Source organism: Sapajus apella, unplaced genomic scaffold (assembly GCF_009761245.1).
Source record: "Sapajus apella isolate SASKATOON/1434 unplaced genomic scaffold, GSC_monkey_1.0 scaffold40, whole genome shotgun sequence".
Taxonomy (NCBI): Eukaryota; Metazoa; Chordata; class Mammalia; order Primates; family Cebidae; genus Sapajus; species Sapajus apella.
This window is the reverse complement of record NW_022436980.1, coordinates 7,206,376-7,225,949: the sequence shown is the minus strand read 5'-3', so window position 1 is coordinate 7,225,949 and position 19,574 is coordinate 7,206,376. Positions and strand designations below refer to the sequence as shown.

At 39.0% G+C, this 19,574-nt stretch overlaps 1 protein-coding gene across 2 annotated transcripts in view; it reads left to right on the top strand.

Annotated features, from left to right (window-relative positions):
* The window catches only part of ATP6V1A (ATPase H+ transporting V1 subunit A), a 61,494-nt gene extending 47,661 nt beyond the window's left edge, over window positions 1-13,833 (top strand). For both annotated transcript variants that reach the window (XM_032299028.1, XM_032299029.1), the window contains exons 13-15: window positions 5,729-5,823; window positions 7,701-7,872; window positions 11,135-13,833. In XM_032299028.1, the coding sequence (XP_032154919.1) occupies window positions 5,729-5,823; window positions 7,701-7,872; window positions 11,135-11,227 (360 nt within the window). In that variant the 3' untranslated portion in view covers window positions 11,228-13,833. The remainder of the gene's footprint in view (window positions 1-5,728; window positions 5,824-7,700; window positions 7,873-11,134) is intronic.
* Window positions 13,834-19,574: the final 5,741 nt, after the last annotated feature.

Sequence of the window (19,574 nt, the reverse complement as noted above, 5' to 3'; positions counted from 1 at the left end):
TTCTTGCCTAGCAAAATAATATTTATTAAATATTTTTAATTGAAATTTTTTATTCTTTATAGTAGTTAGCATGGTCCTTGGATATATTGTAGGTGAGAAAGAAAGACTTGATTTACTTTTATCTTGAAATGGAATATACCCATCACCAACCAAATTAGAGGTGGTAGAGTTAGGATTTGTTAGCATGCATTTTTGTAGCAATGTTAGGGCTAGGTATCAGAAGGATTGGCTTCTAGTTCCTCCAATAATTAACTATGTGACCTTAAGCAAGTGACTTACTTTCCTGTGTCTGTATCTTGATGCTTCAAGGAAAGATGGTATAATTAAATTTAGACAAATTAAATGCCAGAATGAAAAGACTTCTCAGATAGTATGCAATGCTAGTTAGTACTCAGAGTCCTCTATTTGGTTGTATTCTTTTTATTATATGTTATAAAGTCACTTCCTAATTTATTCCAACAAAGGTTAATGTTTGGAGATAGCTAACATTCTAGCATGTATTACTACTTATTTATAGAATATGCTGCCCAATATGAGAAGCAAGAAACAGAAGAACTGCAAAATCAGATAAAGACAATACAAGAAAGGAAAACTATAGGCTAATATTGTTGATGAATGTAGGTATAAAATGTAGGTATCAATGTAGATACTTAATAAAATATTAAATATTGGTGTACAAGGTCCAGTAGGATATTAAAGACAATAAAATGATTCATAATGAGCAAGTAAATTTTATCTCAGGAATGTCCATATTAGACACAGAAAATCTACTGTGATTCACTAATATAATAATATAATGGAAAATGGATATCTCAGTCAATGTGGAAAAATATTTGAAGTTTATTACAATTTTTAGAAACATCTTAGCAAACAAGAAATAGAAGGGAACTTCCTTAATATGTAAAAAGTAATATAATAAGACCTAGGGAAACCACTTTACTTAATGGATAAATTTCAGATGCATTTCATTTAAAAATTAGGATTAAGACAAGAATGCCTAATCTTATGACCGTGTTCAGTCGAATACCAGAGATCATAACCAATGATGTAAGAAGATAAAAAGGAAAAGTTATAAAGAAAGAGATAACAATGTCATTGTTTGTAGATAATATGCTGATATACTAGAAATTTAACAGAATTAACAGAAACAGAAATAATAAAGAGTTCACTAGGGGGTTCTGATTCAAGATAAACACAAATTGAGAATTTCTGTACACTAGCAATACCAACTAGAAAATAAAAGTAAAAATAAGATGCTCACAATAGCAACAAAAACTAGAGTGTAGGAACTAGCCAGAAATACATATTTCTGCTATGAAAACCACTTTTAAACTAACAAATGAAACAGAAGATGATCTAAAAACAAAAACAGTCCATGCTCTTGGATGGAATGACTTATTAGAAAGATGCCACTTCTTGGCCAGGCACGGTGGCTCATGCCTGTAATCCCAGCACTTTGGAAGGCTGAGGCAGGCAGATCATGAGGTCAGGAGTTCAAGACCGGCCTGGCCAGCATGGTGAAACCCTGTCTCTACTAAAAATACAAAAAAATTAGCCAGGCATGGTGGCACATGCCTTTAATCCCAGCTACATGGGAGGCTGAAGCAGGAGAATTGCTTGAACCTGGGAGGCGGAGGTTGCAGTGAGCCAAGATTGCGCCTCTGCACTCCAGCCTGGGTGACAGAGTAAGAAACTCAAAAAAAACACCACCATAAAAAAAAAAAAAAAAAAAAAAAAGAGATGCCACTTCTCTTTAATCTGTAAATTCAGTGTAACACCAATCTAAAATTCATTTGACTTCACAAAGATTCACAACCCTAAATAAGAATAGTAAAGTAGGGGCCAGGTGGTGGCTCACACCTGTAATCCCAGTGCTTTGGGAGGCCGAGGCAGGCAGATCATGAGGTCAAGAGATCAAGACTATCCTGGCTAACATGGTAAAACTCCGTCTCTACTAAAAATACAAAAAATAAAAAAAATCAGCTGGGCCTGGTGGTGTGTACCTGTAATCTCAGCTACTCAGGAGGCTGAGGCAGGAAGATCGCTTGAACCTGGGAGATGGAAGTTGCAGTGAACTGAGATCATGTCATTGCATTCCGGCCTGGGCAATAAGAGCGAAACTCCGTCTCAAAAAACAAAAACCGGCCGGGCTCGGCAGCTCAAGCCTGTAATCCCAGCACTTTGGGAGGCTGAGGCCAGCGGATCATTAGGTCAGGAGTTTGAGACCAGCCTGGCCAATATGGCAAAACCCTGTCTCTACTAAAAATACAAAACTTAGCTGGCGTGGTGGGGGGTGCCTGTAGTCCCAACTACTTGGCAGGCTGAGGCAGGAGAATCGCTTGAACTCGGGAGGCAGAGGTTGCCTGGGCAATAGAGCAAAACGCTGACTTAAGAAAAGAAAAAGAATAGTAAAGTGGGAGTTTTTACCCTATTGGATAAGGGGAAATACAAAACCCTAGTAATAAAAACAGTGGTATTGGTAAAATAGCAAACCAATAGACCAGTGGAACAGAACAGAGATAGACTTGTGACGGTATATACCATTGATATTGCAAAGATGGTACCTTAATCAAGTGAGGAGAGGATAGATTGTTTCAGTCTGTGATAGAAAACTTTATTATTTGCAGGAAAACAAATTTGAATTGTTTTCTAATTCCACATACAAAGTTAGAATTCAGATAGATTCACAATTTACATGGGAAAGGTTAAGACTTTCAGATTAATAGAAAACAAATATTAAGAGAATATCTTTGTGATCTAGAGTTGGAAAAGGACTTCTTAAATAAACCCCTTAACATTAGCCTTAAAACAAAACAAAAAAAAGAGTTTTTTGATTACATAAAGTGTAAGGACTTTTGTTTAGCAAAGGCCCACCATGGATAAATGTAACAGACCACTGACATTAGGAGAGGAAGTTTGTGACATCTAAAACTGATGGACTGGCTGGGCATTGTGACTCACACCTGTAATCCCAGCACTTTGGGAGGCTGAGGCAAGTGGATGGCTTGACTCCAGGAGTTCAAGACCAGCCTGGGCAACATGGCAAGACCTTGTCTCTCCAAGGTCTTTGGGGAATATATAAAATTAGCTGGGTGTGGTGGTGTGCGCCTGTAGTCACAGCTACTTGCGAAGCTGAGGTGGGGTGATCACTTGAGCTCAGGAGGTTGAGACTACAGTGAAAGGAGACTGTGCCGCTGCACTCCATCCTGGGTAACAGAGTGAGACCCTGTCTCTATTTTTAAAAATACATAAACAACAAGATTAAAATGTTTAGAAAAATTTTTAATTTTAAAAATACTTTTTTAAAAAAAAAATACTTTTTAAAAAATTTAGGAAAGAAAAAGCTGATGGACTAATGTCTAAAATCTACAAAGATCTCCTGTAAGTTAACAAGAAGACTGGAACTTCAACAGAAATATGGCCAAAAGAAAGAACAAACTGATTATAGAAAAGGACTCCCAAAAGACTAACAGGCCTGTGGAGAATTGCTTGAAGAACACTGAGAACATCACATTATACTAGTTAGAATGTTAAATATTGCCAGGTGTTGTGGGGTCGGAGGAACTGGTGTATTCTTAGGTGGGTGGATTGTCTGGTGCTGCCATTGTGGAGAGCAGTCTGATAGGACTTGTTTACATACCTCAGACCTAGCATATCTGTTTCTCGATATTTATCTCCAAAGAAATTCTCAAACCGGTCCTTAAGTGGATGTTTGTGGTGATGGGGAATTAGAGGAAATCTGAATGTCCTCTACTGCAAACAAAAGATGGAAGGTAAAACAGGGAAGGTATACACCACAAAGGATGAAATACACCAGAGCCAGAAGCAGCAGACCATGTGATACACAGCAGCATGGGTGGGTCAAAACAAAGTACCAAACCAAAGACAGAAGTAAGAATGCTTTACATAATTAAAGACACTTGCACAAAATATAATACACATTTTACATGAATTTATATATAAAAGGATACACATAAAACATTATTTAATATTTACCTGTGGTTGAAGAGAGGACTAGAGATAAAAGGGATTTTAAAAAGAAAAGCTGGAGACCTGATCCTTACCTAAGGAGGTTAGCACACATAAATAATACAAGAATGCAGTTAACTCACTGGGCTTGTCCATTTTCCACTCCCAAGAAATCTTTACCCGTTAGTGATCCTAGCAACCTAACATTATCTCTCAAGGCTGCTAGGGCGATTGTAAAAGTTAGGACTTTTGAGGTAGTAATATTTAAAGGGTGAAGCTCTGTAACTTAGCTATACTAGTAAAATAGCACTCAGACATAGATTAATACATACTTACTGTACTTCATAGTTCTAAATACCGTGTAATGTTTCTAAAATTCAACTATCTATGAGCTGTATAGATTTTTGTGAAACAAACCTAAGACTGAGAATTTAAATAATTAAGATAGCAAGCTATGATGTGAAGAGGTACTTCAAGAAAAGAACATCAAGCTTTTTGCCACCCATGTTTGTTTGTTGGTTTTTTGTTTTTTGTTTTTTTGAGACAAGGTCTTGCTCTGTCACCCAGGCTGTAGTGCAGTGGCACGATCTCAGCTCACTGCAATCTCCATCTACCTCCCAGGCTCAAGCAATCCTCCCACCTCAGCCTCCCAAGTAGCTGGGACTACATGCGCCTGCCACCACGCCTGGCTAATTTTTGTATTTTTAGTAGAAACAGGTTTTCACTATGTTGCCCAAGCTGGCCTCGCGTTCCTGAGCTCAAGCAATCCTCCCACCTCAGCTTCCCAAAGTGCTGGAATTACCAGCATTAGCCACCACACCCGGACCCATGTTCTTAACAGCACTGTTCACAATTGCCAGGAAGTGGAAGCAGCCCAATGTCCTTCTATGGATGAATGCATAAACAAAATGCGTATATACATGCAATAAGATATTGTTCAGCCTTAAAAAGGAAGGAGCTACTGCTGGGCGCGGTGGCTCACGCCTGTAATCCCAGCACTTTGGGAGGCCGAGGCGGGTGGATCACAAGATCAGGAGTTCAAGACCAGACTGGCCAATATGGTGAAACCCTGTCTCTACTAAAAAAATACCAAAAAATGAACTGGACATGGTAGCTCATGCCTGTAATCCCAGCTATTTGGGAGGCTGAGGTAGGAGAATTGCTTGAACTGGGACCCGGGGGGTTGCAGTGAGCAGAGATGGCACCACTGTACTGCAGCCTGGGCCACAGAGCGAGACTCCATCTCAAAAAAAAAAAAAAAGGAAGGAGCTCCTGTCACATGCTTCAGTACAGATGAAACTTGAGGGCATTATGCTAAGTGAAATAAGCTGGTCACAAAAGGACAAATACTGTATAATTTCATTTTTATGAGGTGCCTAAAATAGTCAAATTCATAGAAACAGAAAGTAGAATAGTGGTTACCAGGGGCTAAGAGAAGGAGAGAAAGGAGTTACTGTTTAATGGAGGTAATGTTTCAGACTTGCAAGATGGAAAAGCTCTAGAGATCTGTTTCACAGTAATGGGAATGTATATACTAATACTGCACTATATAATTAAAAATGGAAAAGATGGTAAATTTTATGTTATATGCTTTTTAACCTCAGTCTTAAAAGCACATCAATCAAAAAGCAGTTATAAGTAAATTTATTAACAATGGGTGATTGTGTGTGGATTATATAGTTTCTACTTGTTAATTAATTGCCACCATCGATCTTACATTTCAGAGTAACTGTCTAAAAATATCTTCTTTCTCTTCCAGGCTTCTTTAGCAGAAACAGATAAAATCACTCTGGAGGTAGCAAAACTTATCAAAGATGATTTCCTACAACAAAATGGATATACTCCTTATGACAGGTAAGCTATATTGATTTCCTTTTTTTATTTGAGGATTTTCCATTGTGTTTTGGTGAAGGAGTACACATTAAAAACCTTATTTTATTCTCATACAAGCTCATACACTCTGACTTAATAGATTGGTTTGTGTATTCTTAGTAGACATCTAATGATCTAATATGTCCCCTGTCTTGATTTGCTCATTTGTCCAATTATGACAGTATTTTCACTCATACATTCATCTATAATTAAATTGTGGCTTAGTGCAGAGCCTGGGGATTATTCCCTCCATCAGAAGCCTTCTTCATTTCTTTCCACTGCCCATGTCTCCTTTATTCTCTTGTGTTGTTGTTTTGAGACAGGGTCTCACTCTGCTACCCAAGCTAGATTTGCAGTGGTGCAGTCTCAGCTCACTGCAGCCTCAGCTTCCTGACAGTTCTACTACTTCAGCCTCTTAAGTAGCTAGGACTGCAGGTGCCCACCATCATGCCCAGCTAATGTTTTTTTTTTTTTTTTTGGTAGAGACTGGGTTTTGCCATGTTCCCCAGGCTGGTCTCCAACTCCTAGGCTCAAGCAATATACCCACCTCAGCCTCCCAAAGTGCTAGGACTCACAGGCATGAGCTAACACACCTGGCTTCTTTTTCTCTTTTCCTAAATAATTACATTCTGCTTTCCTGCCTCACTTCCCAAGAGTCCTATTGCTTACTTTCTACCAGGGTCCCTGTTACAGTGCTACATCCCCTACTCAGTGCTTTTTTTTTTTTTTTTTTTTTTTCCCATTATTATCAATGCTACTACCAAGACTTGTTTAAAGTTCTCGTTTCTTTTAAACTTTGAGAATTTAGCCCTTTCGTGCCAGGTTATCTTTTCTCCCTCAAATCATATTTGGCCCCATATAAGACTGAAGAAGGAACTGAGCCAATAGAAGGATTACCAGAATGTAGGGCAAGCAGTAAATATGCCAGTATATCAGTAAGCCCCAGAAATCTGCTATATTGGGAGCTTATGAGGCTTCCAGGAACCACCTACGCAAAGATAACTCAACAAGGGAAAAATTCTTTGGAAAAGGTGTAATAGGAGTATGTGTGAAATTATGTATGCAGATGTGTTTAAACGTGTCCAAAAGTTGTAAGGATGTATGTGACTGAAGTTGAACATTTGTTCATGTGTCTGTTACTTAAAAGTATGGGCAAATGAATATGAACACATTAAGAAAAAAGAGGCTGCTGAGCACTGTGACTCACGGCCTGTAATCCCAGCTCTAGGGAGGCAGAGGCGGGAGGATAGTTTGAGCCCAGGAGTTCTAGACCTGTCTGAGCAATATAGCAAGACCCCGTTCTCCACAAAAAGGAAAAAAACAAAAAGAAAGACACACACACACACACACACACACACACACACAAGCGTAACTCCCCTCAAAGGAAAAAGAGGCTACTACTAACTTCAGGAATTTGCAGTTTCCTGCTCTCCTATTACTCATTAAACCTAATCCACTGTCACAAGGGAGTCTTTACAACTCAGTTATTTTACCATTTGGGTTACTTATTTAACTGCATTGTCCAAAAACCCTCAGACTCATTAGATTATAGCAATACTGTTTCATTGTTTCTCCTGCTTGATGATTTTAACAGAGAAAATTAAAATTTACCCTTAAAATAAATAAAATAATATATATCTTCATCTGTCACATATCCTGAGACATCTCTGTCCAAAAACTCTGGTTAAGTAGTTCTTGGTCTTTTCACTATTATTTTTTAATTTCTTATGTATCATCTAATAAATATAAGCAATCTACATACTTAGCTAAAGAAACTAATGCTCTAGTAGTTTTATATAAAGTATGAACCTGTTTTGGAGTTTATTTTTGTTAATTTTGTTGACCTTCATTTTTTCTAGGTTCTGCCCATTCTACAAGACAGTAGGGATGCTGTCCAACATGATTGCATTTTATGATATGGCACGTAGAGCTGTTGAAACCACTGCCCAGAGTGACAATAAAATCACATGGTCCATTATTCGTGAGCACATGGGAGACATCCTCTATAAACTTTCCTCCATGAAATTCAAGGTATATTTTATTTCTGCTGTAACTTTTTAAAGTTGAAAATGCATCTTTTTAATTTTTCTAGCTATTTGAGTCCCAAACCTGGGATATAAAACTTGCAGTTATCATTTTCACACATGTTCAGGTTTTGTAAAACCAGTAGAGGCCTCAAAGTTATATTCAAATAGGAATTCTAATGATAAAAATTACTATATCAGCCAGGTACAGTGGCTCTCATGCCTGTAATCCCAGCACTTTCAGAGGCTGAGGCGGGAAGATGACTTGAGCCCAGGAGTTCAAGACCAGCCTGGGCAACACATTGAAATCCTGTCTCTACAAAAAATATAAAAGATTAGCCAGGTATAGGGGCACACACCTGTAGTCCCAGCTACCTTGGAGGCTGAGGTTGAGGCTGCAGTGCTCCATGATTGCACCACTGCACTCCAGCCTGGGTGGCAGAGTGAGACCCAGTCTCAAAAAAAAAAAAAAAAAAATTAGTCTGTCACGTCTAAAATAAATGCTGATATGTTTTCTCTTTTGTCTTAGCTGCCAGGCAAATTAGGGGTTACTTCGTAGCTGAGCAACAATTACCTTACTCCAAGTGCCTATTAACATCTAGCCCACATGTTCTTCTGAAATGACATCTTCTCTGTTTACTTCTTTTAAATATCATGTACAGCATGTCATTTTTTAACTTTTTCTTTTTTTGAGATGGAATCTTGCTCTGTCACCCAGGCTGGAGTTGCAGTAGCACGATCTTGGCTCACTGCAACCTCCACTTCCCAGGTTCAAGTGGTTCTCCTGCCTCAGCCTCCCAAGTAGCTGGGATTATTGGCGCCTGCCACCACACCCAGCTAATTTTTGTATTTTTAGTAGAGACAGGGTTTCACCATGTTGTCCAGGTTGGTTTCGAACTCCTGACCTCAGGTGATCCCCATGCCTTGGCCTCCCAATGTGCTGGGATTACAGGTGTGAGCCACCGTGCCCAGCCATGTTTTAACTTTTAAGTGGTCTTTTGTTCTTTTGGAAGTACACAAGATAAAAATAGATAATTAAATGAAATTAATAGGAACTTAGAACTCAGATGTATAAGATTTTTTTTTTAATATTTGATCAGTTGAATTGTATTTATTTCTGTAATGACATCCAGGCATATTTACTAACCACCTACTGAGAATGATTCTCTGAGTGTATATGTAATATAAAAATTTTAAAATAATATATGTATTGTGTGTGTGTGTGTGTTTGCACCGTAGATTGAAAGTAAACCTGTACAAATAGATACTAACTATATTTATAATTTAAAAACATTTACACCTTTTTGGTCTTGTCATTTCACCTTGAGATATATAAACCAAGGAAGTAATTAGAATTTTGGAATTTTGATATGGATATACAAGGTTGTTTATTAAATTTCTTTCTTTTTTTCTTTTTCTTTTCTTTTCTTTTTTTTTTTTTTGGAGACAGAGTCTTGCTCTGTCATCCAGGCTGGAGTACAGTGGCACAATCCCAGCTCACTGCAACCTCTGCCTGCCAGGTTCAAGCAATTCTCCCTGCCTCAGCCTCCCAAGTCACTGAGATTACAGGTGCATGTCACCACGCCCAGCTAATTTTTGTATTTTTAGTAGAGATGGAGTTTTGCTGTGTTGGCCAGGCTGGTCTCAAACTCCTGACTTCAGGTGATCTGCCCACCTCGCCTTCCCAAAGTGCTGGGATTACAGGCATGAGCCACTATGCCTGGCCAAATTTCTTAAGTGTCACCCAAGAATGAGCAGAGCCAACAGTACATTATGGTGTGTCCATAAGATAGATATTATGAAGGCATTAGCATTTTTGTCAAATATTCAAAGACATGGAGAAACACTTATGGCACAGAGTGAAAAAACTTCCATATGTAACTTGTTCCAAATACTGTCTCAAAAAAATATATTCATAGGAAGAGGATGAAAAAAATACATACCTGCAGTAATGATGATTTCTATTTACATGCTTATTGTATCAAATTAACATCACAGGTATTTTTTAATGTCATTAGTCTTCTGTAGCATTACTTTTTGGCTGGAGTGTAATATTTTTCTAAGACACTTAGAAAATTTCCAGTTATTGGTGTGGATGACCACGTAGTTGTATGTAGTTGGTTTTGTGCATTTTCTTAGTATGGAGTCACAGAAGAGGAATGATTGGGTTAGAGAACTGGAACATTTTAAAGTCTCTCTTTTTGTTTTTTTTTGTTGTTGTTTGTTTTTTTGAGACAGAATCTTGCTCTGTCTCCAGGCTGGAGTGCAGTGGCATGATCTCAGCTCACTGCAACCTCCGCCATCTCCCAAATTCAAGTAATTCTCCTGCCTCAGCCTCCCGAGTAGCTGGGATTACAGGCATTTTTAGTAGAAATGGGATTTCTCCTTGTTGATCAGGCTGGTCTCGAACTCCTGACTTCAGGTGAGCCACCCTCCTCGGCCTCCCAAAGTGCTGGGATTGTAGGCGTGAGCCACTGCACCCAGCTAAAGTTTCTTTTATACATCTTATTCAGTAAGTTGCTTTACATAAGAACTTTAAATAATGGTGCATTTTAACATTATTTCCTAAGTTTTACTTTTCCATCTTAGTGTGATACTACCAGATGTTTAGCAAATTCTGTTTTGATTAAATTAATTCCTGATTATCATGCGTGGAGTCATATGCATCTAATATATGAAGTGGCGTAATTTCCCACTATTGTGCACATTGTTGAGGATAAAGGCTTTGGTCATTGAATGTGGCTATCAGGCAAAACGCAAAATTTAAATTTTGTTTTCTTTCTCTTTGGCTGGATTTGTAACCTTAAGTAAAAGGGAAAATGAGTATAGTTTTAACTCCTGCCTGTGGTTTACCAGTGTCCCTCTCTAAACCTAGTACTTAAAATATATAAAATACAAGTAACTTGGGACAGGTGTGGTGACTCACACCTGTAATCCCACCACTTTGGGAGGCCGAGGCAAGTGGATCATCACTTGAGGTCAGGAGTTCAAGACCAGCCTGGCCAACATGGTGAAACCCTGTCTCTACTAAAAATACAAAAAAAATTGCCAGGCGTGATGGTGGGTGCCTGTAATCCTAGCTACTTAGCTACTTGGGAGACTGAGGCATGAGAATCACTTGAAGCCGGGAGGCAGAGGTTGCAGTGTGTCACTGCACTCCAGCCTGGGCGGCAGAGCAAGACTCTGTCTCAAAAAAAAAAAAGTAACTTACCATACATAATGAAAATTACTTTCCAAGTGTGAGTTGAATTTGTAATGTCTTCTTTCAGGATCCAGTCAAAGATGGTGAGGCAAAGATCAAGAGCGACTATGCACAACTTCTTGAAGATATGCAGAATGCATTCCGTAGCCTTGAAGATTAGAGGCCTTGAAGATTAGAACTGTGATTTCCTTCTCCTCAGCAAGCTCCTATGTGTATATTTTCCTAAATTTCTCATCTCAAACCTTTTGCTTCTTTATTGTGCAGCTTTGAGACTAGTGCCTATGTGTGTTATCATTTGTTTCCCTGTTTTTTTGGTAGGTCTTATATAAAACAAACATTCCTTTGTTCTAGTGTTGTGAAGGGCCTCCCTCTTCCTTTGTCTGAAGTGGTGAATATAGTAAATATGTATAATAGTTACAGTACTGTAAACTTGTATGTAGGGTGATGACCCTCTTTGTCCTAGGTGTGTCCTTTCCTCATCTCTATTAAATTGTAAACAGGACTACTGCATGTACTCTCTTTGCAGTGAATTTGGATTGGAAGGCCAGATTTCTATACCTTTTGAACAGGTACTTTGTGAAATAACTCAGTGTCTGTTGAGGTCATTGACAGCTTGCCATTTTGCAGAGGAATTGCTTTGCAGGAAATATTTAATTTTCAAAAACATGATTGATGTTTCAATTATGCATTGCTTCCCCCAGTATAAATCAGGAGTATTTGTGGGAAACTATTGGGAACTGTACTCTTTTATTATTATTATTATTATTACTTTTTGAGATGGAGCTTTGCTCTTGTTGCCCAGGCTGGCGTGCAGTGGTGCGATTTCGGCTCACTGCAACCTTCACCTCCTGGGTTCAAGTGATTCTCCCGCCTCAGCCTCCCAAGTAGCTGGGATTACAGGCATGCGCCACCAGGCCCAGCTAATTTTGTATTTTTAGTAGAAACGGGGTTTCTCCATGTTGGTCAGGCTGGTCTTGAACTCCTGACCTCAGGTGAGCCACCCTCCTTGGCCTCCCAAAGTGCTGGGATTGCATGTGTGAGCTATCGTGCCTGGTCAGGAACTATACTCTTTTAAAAATAGGCATTTGTGGGGCTCACACAATATATGAAACAGTACCCTCTAAAAAAGAAGAAAAAAGAGTCAGGGGGTCAAACTTAGAACAACATTGTCTTATTAAAGCATAGTTTATTTCACTAGAAAAAAATTAGTATCAAAGATTATTATGTACTTCATTACTAGGAAATTCTTTTTACAGTTACATTTAAAACAATCACTGAAAACTTGATCCACATTACACCCTCTTTATTTTCCTCAAATGTCTTGGAAGCCGAAGCTTCTGAGAATAACGTGGCAAGTGTGATGGGCAGTAAAATGCCAGAGAAAATGTTTAGTAGCAGTTAAAGGCTGTTTGCACCTTTAAGAACCAGCTGGGCTGTAGTGATTCCTGGGGCCAGAGTGGCATTATGTTTTTACAGAATAATGACATATGTCACATGTTTGCATGTTTGTTTGCTTGTTGAATTTTTGAACAACCAGTTGACCAATCCTGGAAAATGCTAATTTCTTTCATATGGTTTTTGGTTCACTGGCATAAGAGGTTTCTCAGAATATATATGGCCACAGCAACATACCAGTTTCCATCCTAATAGGGATGAAATTAATTTTGTATCTACTGATAACAGAATCTGGGTCACATGTAAAAAAGGATAATTTTATCCCGTCTTTGAAGTATGTGTTTAAAATAATAATTTATGTGTTTGCATATTGCAGAACAGCTCTGAGAGCAACAGTTTCCCATTAAGTCTGACCAATAGTGCTGGCACGGTTGCTTCCTCTTTGGGAAGAGGAAAGGGCATATGAACATGGTTAACAATCTCAAATTCCCAAATCGTGATGGTATAAACAAAGGATTTATTTCATGGCTCAGTATGTTATTATTTAAATTTTTAGAGAATGCCTATCTCTTGGTCTATTAAGGAAAGAAGCAATCAGTAGAGAATTCAGGATACTTTCGTTTAAATCCTTGCAGATTACATATTTTTACAGTGGCCTGCTATTGAGGAAAGGTATTCTTCCATACAACTTGTTTTAACTTTTGAGAATATTGACAGATAGAAATTATGTAGTGGCTTGTTGAGATACAGACTTAATGGTGCTGTTTGGTCAGTTTGCTTCCACAGTGGCCTCCCTCAAGAGGCCCTAAGACTAGTAGAAATTAAAAGGATTTCAAAAACTTTCTATTCCTATCTTAAACCTACCAGCAAACTAGGATTGTGATAGTAATGAATGGTATGATGAAGAAAGCTTGACCAAATTTGTTTTTTTACTGTTTTGAATTTGAAATCATTCTTATTCCCTTTAAGAATTTTGATGTATGAGTGTGAAGATGCTAGAGAGCCTATGCTTAGATATTCATTGTAAGTCTCCCTTCACCTGTTACAGAATTTCAGATTGGTCACTGATAGTATGTGTTTCTTTAGTAAGAATGTGTTAAAATTACAATGACCTTTTAAAAAGATGATGCAGTTCTATATTTATTGTGCTGTGCCTGGTCCTAAGTGGAGCCAGTCAAACAAGTTTCATATGTATTTTTCCAGTGTTAATCTCACACATGGTACCCTTTGGAGATTTCCTTCCATCCTGAAGAACGAATAGAAGAGACCATATATATTGCCTCCTTATCCTTGAGATTTCACTACCTTTATGTTAAAAGTTGTGTATAATTGTTAAAATCTATGAAAGAATAAAAAGTGAATTTAAATTAACATTTTTTTCTTTTTCTATTTTTTAAGGCACAATCTGCTAGAAAACATGTACCTTGTATCTCGACTTACTGTTTTGGTACCTTTTAAAATGTTTTCCTTCCTTTTTATAGATTGTTACTTAAGATTATGAAATTGAATTGGAGCCCTCACTATAGCCTGCAAAAAGTCCCAAAATTGTATCTCACTATGTTTTGGAAATAGAATACACAGAATCCCATCCCATTCTGAATTTCTCTCTTTCTTTTTTTTTTTTTTTTTTTTTTTGAGACAGAGTCTCGCTCTGTCACCAGGCTGGAGGGCAACACACAATCTCGGCTTACTGCAACCTCTGCCTCCCAGGTTCAAGTGGTTATCCTGCATCAGCTTCCTGAGTAGCTAGGACTATAGGAATGCGCCACCATGCCCAGCTAATGTTTTTGTATTTTTAGTAGAGATGGGGTTTCACCATGTTGGCCAGGATGGTCTAAATCTCCTGATCTCGTGATCTGCCCACCTCAGCCTCCCAAAGTGCTGGAATGACAGGCGTGAGCCACCATGCCCAGCCCCCATTCTGAATTTTACTTTAAATTGAGACAGTGAATGGTTTCTATAAATTCACTTCTAAATGCAAGGAAATCAGTGGTACTCTTTAGTTTTTAACAAGTGAACTAAAGACTTGTAATTTATGATTTTGCAAGCCGAACAATTTAAGGTCCAGTATAACAATGTAGCAGCAACCTTTGTAGCAATTCATTATGTTACATAGGGTATATTTTATTTCCATAAATGTTATATTTTTAACAATGTCCAAAGGAGTGAAGAAGCAGTGTCAAATAAACAACTCTATATTACCATTGAGTCCCAAGTTTATGTAGAGCAATACTTTAAAAGTCATGAGAAGGACTTCTTATTATAGTCAGTAATTTTTTTTCCTTTAGGTAATATCCCAATATCTTCAGCATGTTAGTTTTAACCATATTGCTACAATATAGGAGCATGAAGAAGGGAATCAACTTGCTCAAATGGGGTGATAAAATAGTACTGAAGTTGTTCTAAGAGCTTAGTTTGAATTCCCCCCGAAGCTGACTCTGAGACAAGTAGCTGAGTTTAGGTAGTTTATTTGGAGATGATATCAAGAAACACCATTAAGAAAGTAGAGAATTGAGACAACAGAAAGAAGCCAATTAAAGCACTCATTATCAACCAAGTTAACACTGTGGACTATGGAGCACAATCCTACTGGGGATTTTGGGGAACAAGTAAAGAATACACATCTCAGCCAACGAGGGTGTAAGGAAATTAGGGTAACTTGTTTGACAACCAGCTCCTGTCAATTTTCCATCTGAAAGCTGTTCCCATAAAAATGGGGAGAGTCAATGCATACCACATGCATACAGGTATATCCAGCCCTGGTAGCCACAGAAAACCCTCTGCAAAAAAATTTAGGCACTCGCAATTGGGAGGTCAGGCTGGTGGGCACTGAAATGGTGGTCATGCTTGAGGAGACAGAGGTAGGACACTACTAGCAACTACTGCAGTCTTCTTACAAACCCAAGAAAAAAAATTAGTCAATTAGTAACTGAAAAGTTACTCTGGGCTGGGTGGCTCACACCTGTAATCCCAGCACTTTGGAAGGCCAAGGCAGGTGGAACACTTGAGGCCAGGAGTTCAAGACCATCCTGGACAATATGATGAAACCTCATCTCTAGTAAAACTATAAAAATTAGCTGGGTGTGGTGGTGTGAGCCTGTAGTCCCAGCTACTCAGGAGGCTGAGGCAGAAGAATTGCTTGAACCCAAGAGGCTGAGGTGGCAGTAAGCTGAGATTGAGCCACTGCACTCCAGCCTGGGGAAGAGCAAGACTCTGTCTCAAAAAACAAACAAAAAAACGTTATTCTGCAAAATAAGGAAACAGCATGTAAAAAGATCAGGAGACTTGGAGAAAAGATGTTTTAGAAAAAGCAGAGAGTACACATACTACTAATTTTGGGTATAAGTAGACAGATGGGATTTAATGCTCCTGAAAGTAAAGGCAGCTTGTTGATTATTTATTCCCGCCCCCTCAGTAGAAGAGGAAATTGAAGTTCAGGGAGGTTAACTGATTTGCCATTGTTACAGAGCTGCTTAATAGCAGAATCCTGGCTTCCTGATTCCTAGTGTTTCTTTGTTTTCACTAAATCATACTGTGTATCTTTTCCTTACATGTGTACTTTTCATTCAGACCCAAGAAGTTGGGTTGATTAATATGAGATAAAGTAACTTGAGGAAAACCAAGGAGAAATTACTGGCTAGACAAAGTGGACATGGACATGGGTAGTATGATTCACTCATCTTTTTTCTTTCTTTTTTGAGACAGAGTTTCACTTTTTGCCCAAGCTGAAGTGCAATGGTGTGATCTTGACTACCTGCAACCTCCACCTCCCAGGTTCAAGCAATTCTCCTGCCTCAGCCTCCCAAGTAGCTGGAATTACAGGTATGCATCACCGCACCCGGCTAATTTTTGGTATTTTTAGTAGAGACAGGGTTTCACCATGTTGGTCAGGCTGGTCTCAAATTCCTGACCTCAGGTGATCACCTGCCTGGGCCTTCCAGAGTGTTGGGATTACAGGCATGAGCCACCACGCACAGCCCACTCATCTTTTTTTTCTTTTCCTTCTTTTTTTTTTTTTTTTTTTAGAGACACGATCTCACTCTGTCACCCAGTACAGTGGCATGATCATAGCTCATTGCAGCCTCAAACTCCTGGGCTCAAGAGGTGTTCCTGCCTCAACCTCCCAAAGTGCTGAGATTACAGGCATGAGCCACCATGCCTGGCCAATTTTTCTTTTCTTTTTGGAGATGGAGTCTCGCCCTGTTGCCCAGGCTGGAGTGCAATGGCATGATCTTGGCTCACTGCATCCTCTGCCTCCTGGGTTCAAGTGATTCTCATGATAGCTAGGACTGCAGGCATGTGCCACCATGGCCAGCTAATTTTTATATTTTTAGTAGAGACAGAGTTTCGTCATATTGGCCAGGCTGGTCTCAAACTCCTCACCTCAGGTGATCTACCTGCCTCAGTCGGCCTCCCAAAGTGCTGATATTACAGGTGTGAGCCACTGCACCTGGCCCAATTTATTTTTCTTAAGAATGGGGCTGGACGTGGTGGCTCACACCTGTAATCCCAGCACTTTGGAAGGCCGAGGTGGGTAGACCAGAGGTCAGGAGTTCAAGACCAGCCTGGCTAGCATGGTGAAACCCCGTGTCTACCAAAAATACAAAAAAATTAGCCAGTCATGGTGGTATAGTCCCAGCTACTTGGGAGGCTAAGGTAGGAGAATTGCTTGAACCTGGGTGGCGGAGGTTGCAGTGAGCCAAGATCTCACCACTGCACTCCAGCTTGGGGACATATTAACACTCCATCTCAAAATAATAATAATAATAATAAATATCTGATAAAGGACCTATATCCAGAATATATAAGGAAATCAAACCAATAAAAAAATGCAAAAATCTTAATAACTAAAAAAAGAATTAACAAGCACCTCAAAAAATTGCCAATAGTATGAAAAAGTTGCTCAGCTTCAAATCATCAGGGAAATGCAAATTAATAAAATATGGTACCTCTTCATACTCACTAGAATGGCTAAAATGGAAAGGACAGAATACCAAGTGCTGGTGAAGATGTGGAGCAACAGGAACTGTCATACATTTTTGGTGGAAGTGTAAATTTGTACAACCACTTTGGAGAACTATTCTGACAGAACCTACAAAATTGAATTAGGAATACCTAATGACTCACGAATCCCATTCTGAGATCTATAGCCAACATAAATGGATACATATATGTTCACCAAAAGACATGTACCAAAATGTTCATAGCAGCACTGTTGTAAAAGCCCCAAACTGGGAACTACCTGGATAATAGTTTGGAAGAACTGAGGTAAATTATGATATATTCACACAATGAAATACTACACAGAAATGAAAGTTAATGCAACAACTTGCATGAATCTCATAAACATAAGGTTCAATGAAGCCAGACAATGATGAATGATTCAATATATATATATAAAATGTAAAAAAACAACTTATGATATTTAAAGTCAGGATAGCAGTTACACATGGTGAGGAGGGGAATGTTAATAGCAGGAGAGTAGGCTGGGTGCGGTGGTGCACGCCTGTAATCCCAGCACTTTGGGAGGCCAAGGCAGGTGGATCACCTGAGGTCAGGAGTTCAAGATCAGCCTGGCCAACATGGCAAAACTCCGTTTCTATTAAAAATACAAAAATTAGCCAGGCATGGTGTCTGTAATCCCAGCTACTAGAAAGGCTGAGGCAAGAGAATTGCTTGAACCTGGGAGGTGGAGGTTGCAGTGAGCTGAGATCGTGCCACTGCACTCCAGGTGGGGCAAGGCAACAGAGCGAGACTCCATCTCAAATAAAAAAACAAAAAACAAAACAACAGCAAAAAACAGGAGTAGCAGAAGGAGGGCTTCCATGGTGCTGATAATGTTCTGGTTCTTGATGTGGGTCCTGATAACAAAGATGTGTTCACTTTATAAAAATTTATGCACATCATTCAAACACTTTTCTGTATATCCATCATACTTTACTAATAAGTTTACAAAAACAAGTAATGATTATACTTGAGATTTCTATTTGAAGTAGTTTTTCACTAAGAAATATATAGCGGTGGTTTAAAAATACTAGGTTTTACATGGTAAGAAAATGATGTTGCTTTTGTTTCATTTTGAAACTTATACTTTTCTGGCACTGGTAATAGATTTAAATGTTTTTGGTTCAGGCACTTTCTCTTTTCAACCAATAGCTTGCTTGGTCGGATAGCTGACCTGGATTTGGGGAATAGTCTGTACTTGGAACACAGTCATAGAATGTGCATAAACTTGTCTCTTCTGTAGAGACAATCATCTCTACAGAAGTGCTGTAGCCAGTTGCATACAAATATGGACTCAGGTGTCCATGAATACATATCACAACCCTCAGAGAAGCAACAGATGACAGTTAGAAACAGGTTTAATGTTTTAAATAATTATACATCTTAATTAGATGTTTCCCACACTTGTCTGATTGTAAGAAACATGGAATTGTGATAATATGAATTCCCAGGCACTGCCCCAAACCAACCTGAATTGGAATCTCTAGTCTAGGAAAAGGGTAGGGGAAGTGATTTAACAAGCAATCCAAGTGATTCTTACCATGGGGCAAGTTTTGGGAAACAACTGTCTTTATTCCATGCTTAGCTATTAAAAGTAACATGAGGCTGGGCGCAGTGGCTCACGCCTGTAATCCCAGCACTTTGGGAGGCCGAGGTGGGCGGATCACGAGGTCAGAAGATCAAGACCATCCTGGCCAATATGGTGAAACCCCATCTCTACTGAAAATACAAAAATTAGTGGAGTGTAGACCTGTAGTCCCAGCTACTCGGGAGGCTGAGGCAGGGGAATCACTTGAACCAGGGAATCAGAGGTTGCAGCGAGCTGAGATCGCACCACTGCACTCCAGCCTGGGTGACAGGGCAAGACTCGGTCTCAAAAAAAAAAAAAAAGTAACATGAGAGACTTAGATTTAAATAAGCACTCTCCCAAATGTTGACTAGTTTTATCACAATCTCAGCATTATAAATTGTTGCAGAACGATTTATCCTTTAAGAAGACCATCCTGGTCAACATGGTGAAACCCCGTCTCTACTAAAAATACAAAAAATTAGCTGGGCATGGTGGCGTGTGCCTGTAATCCCAGCTACTCAGGAGGCTGAGGCAGGAG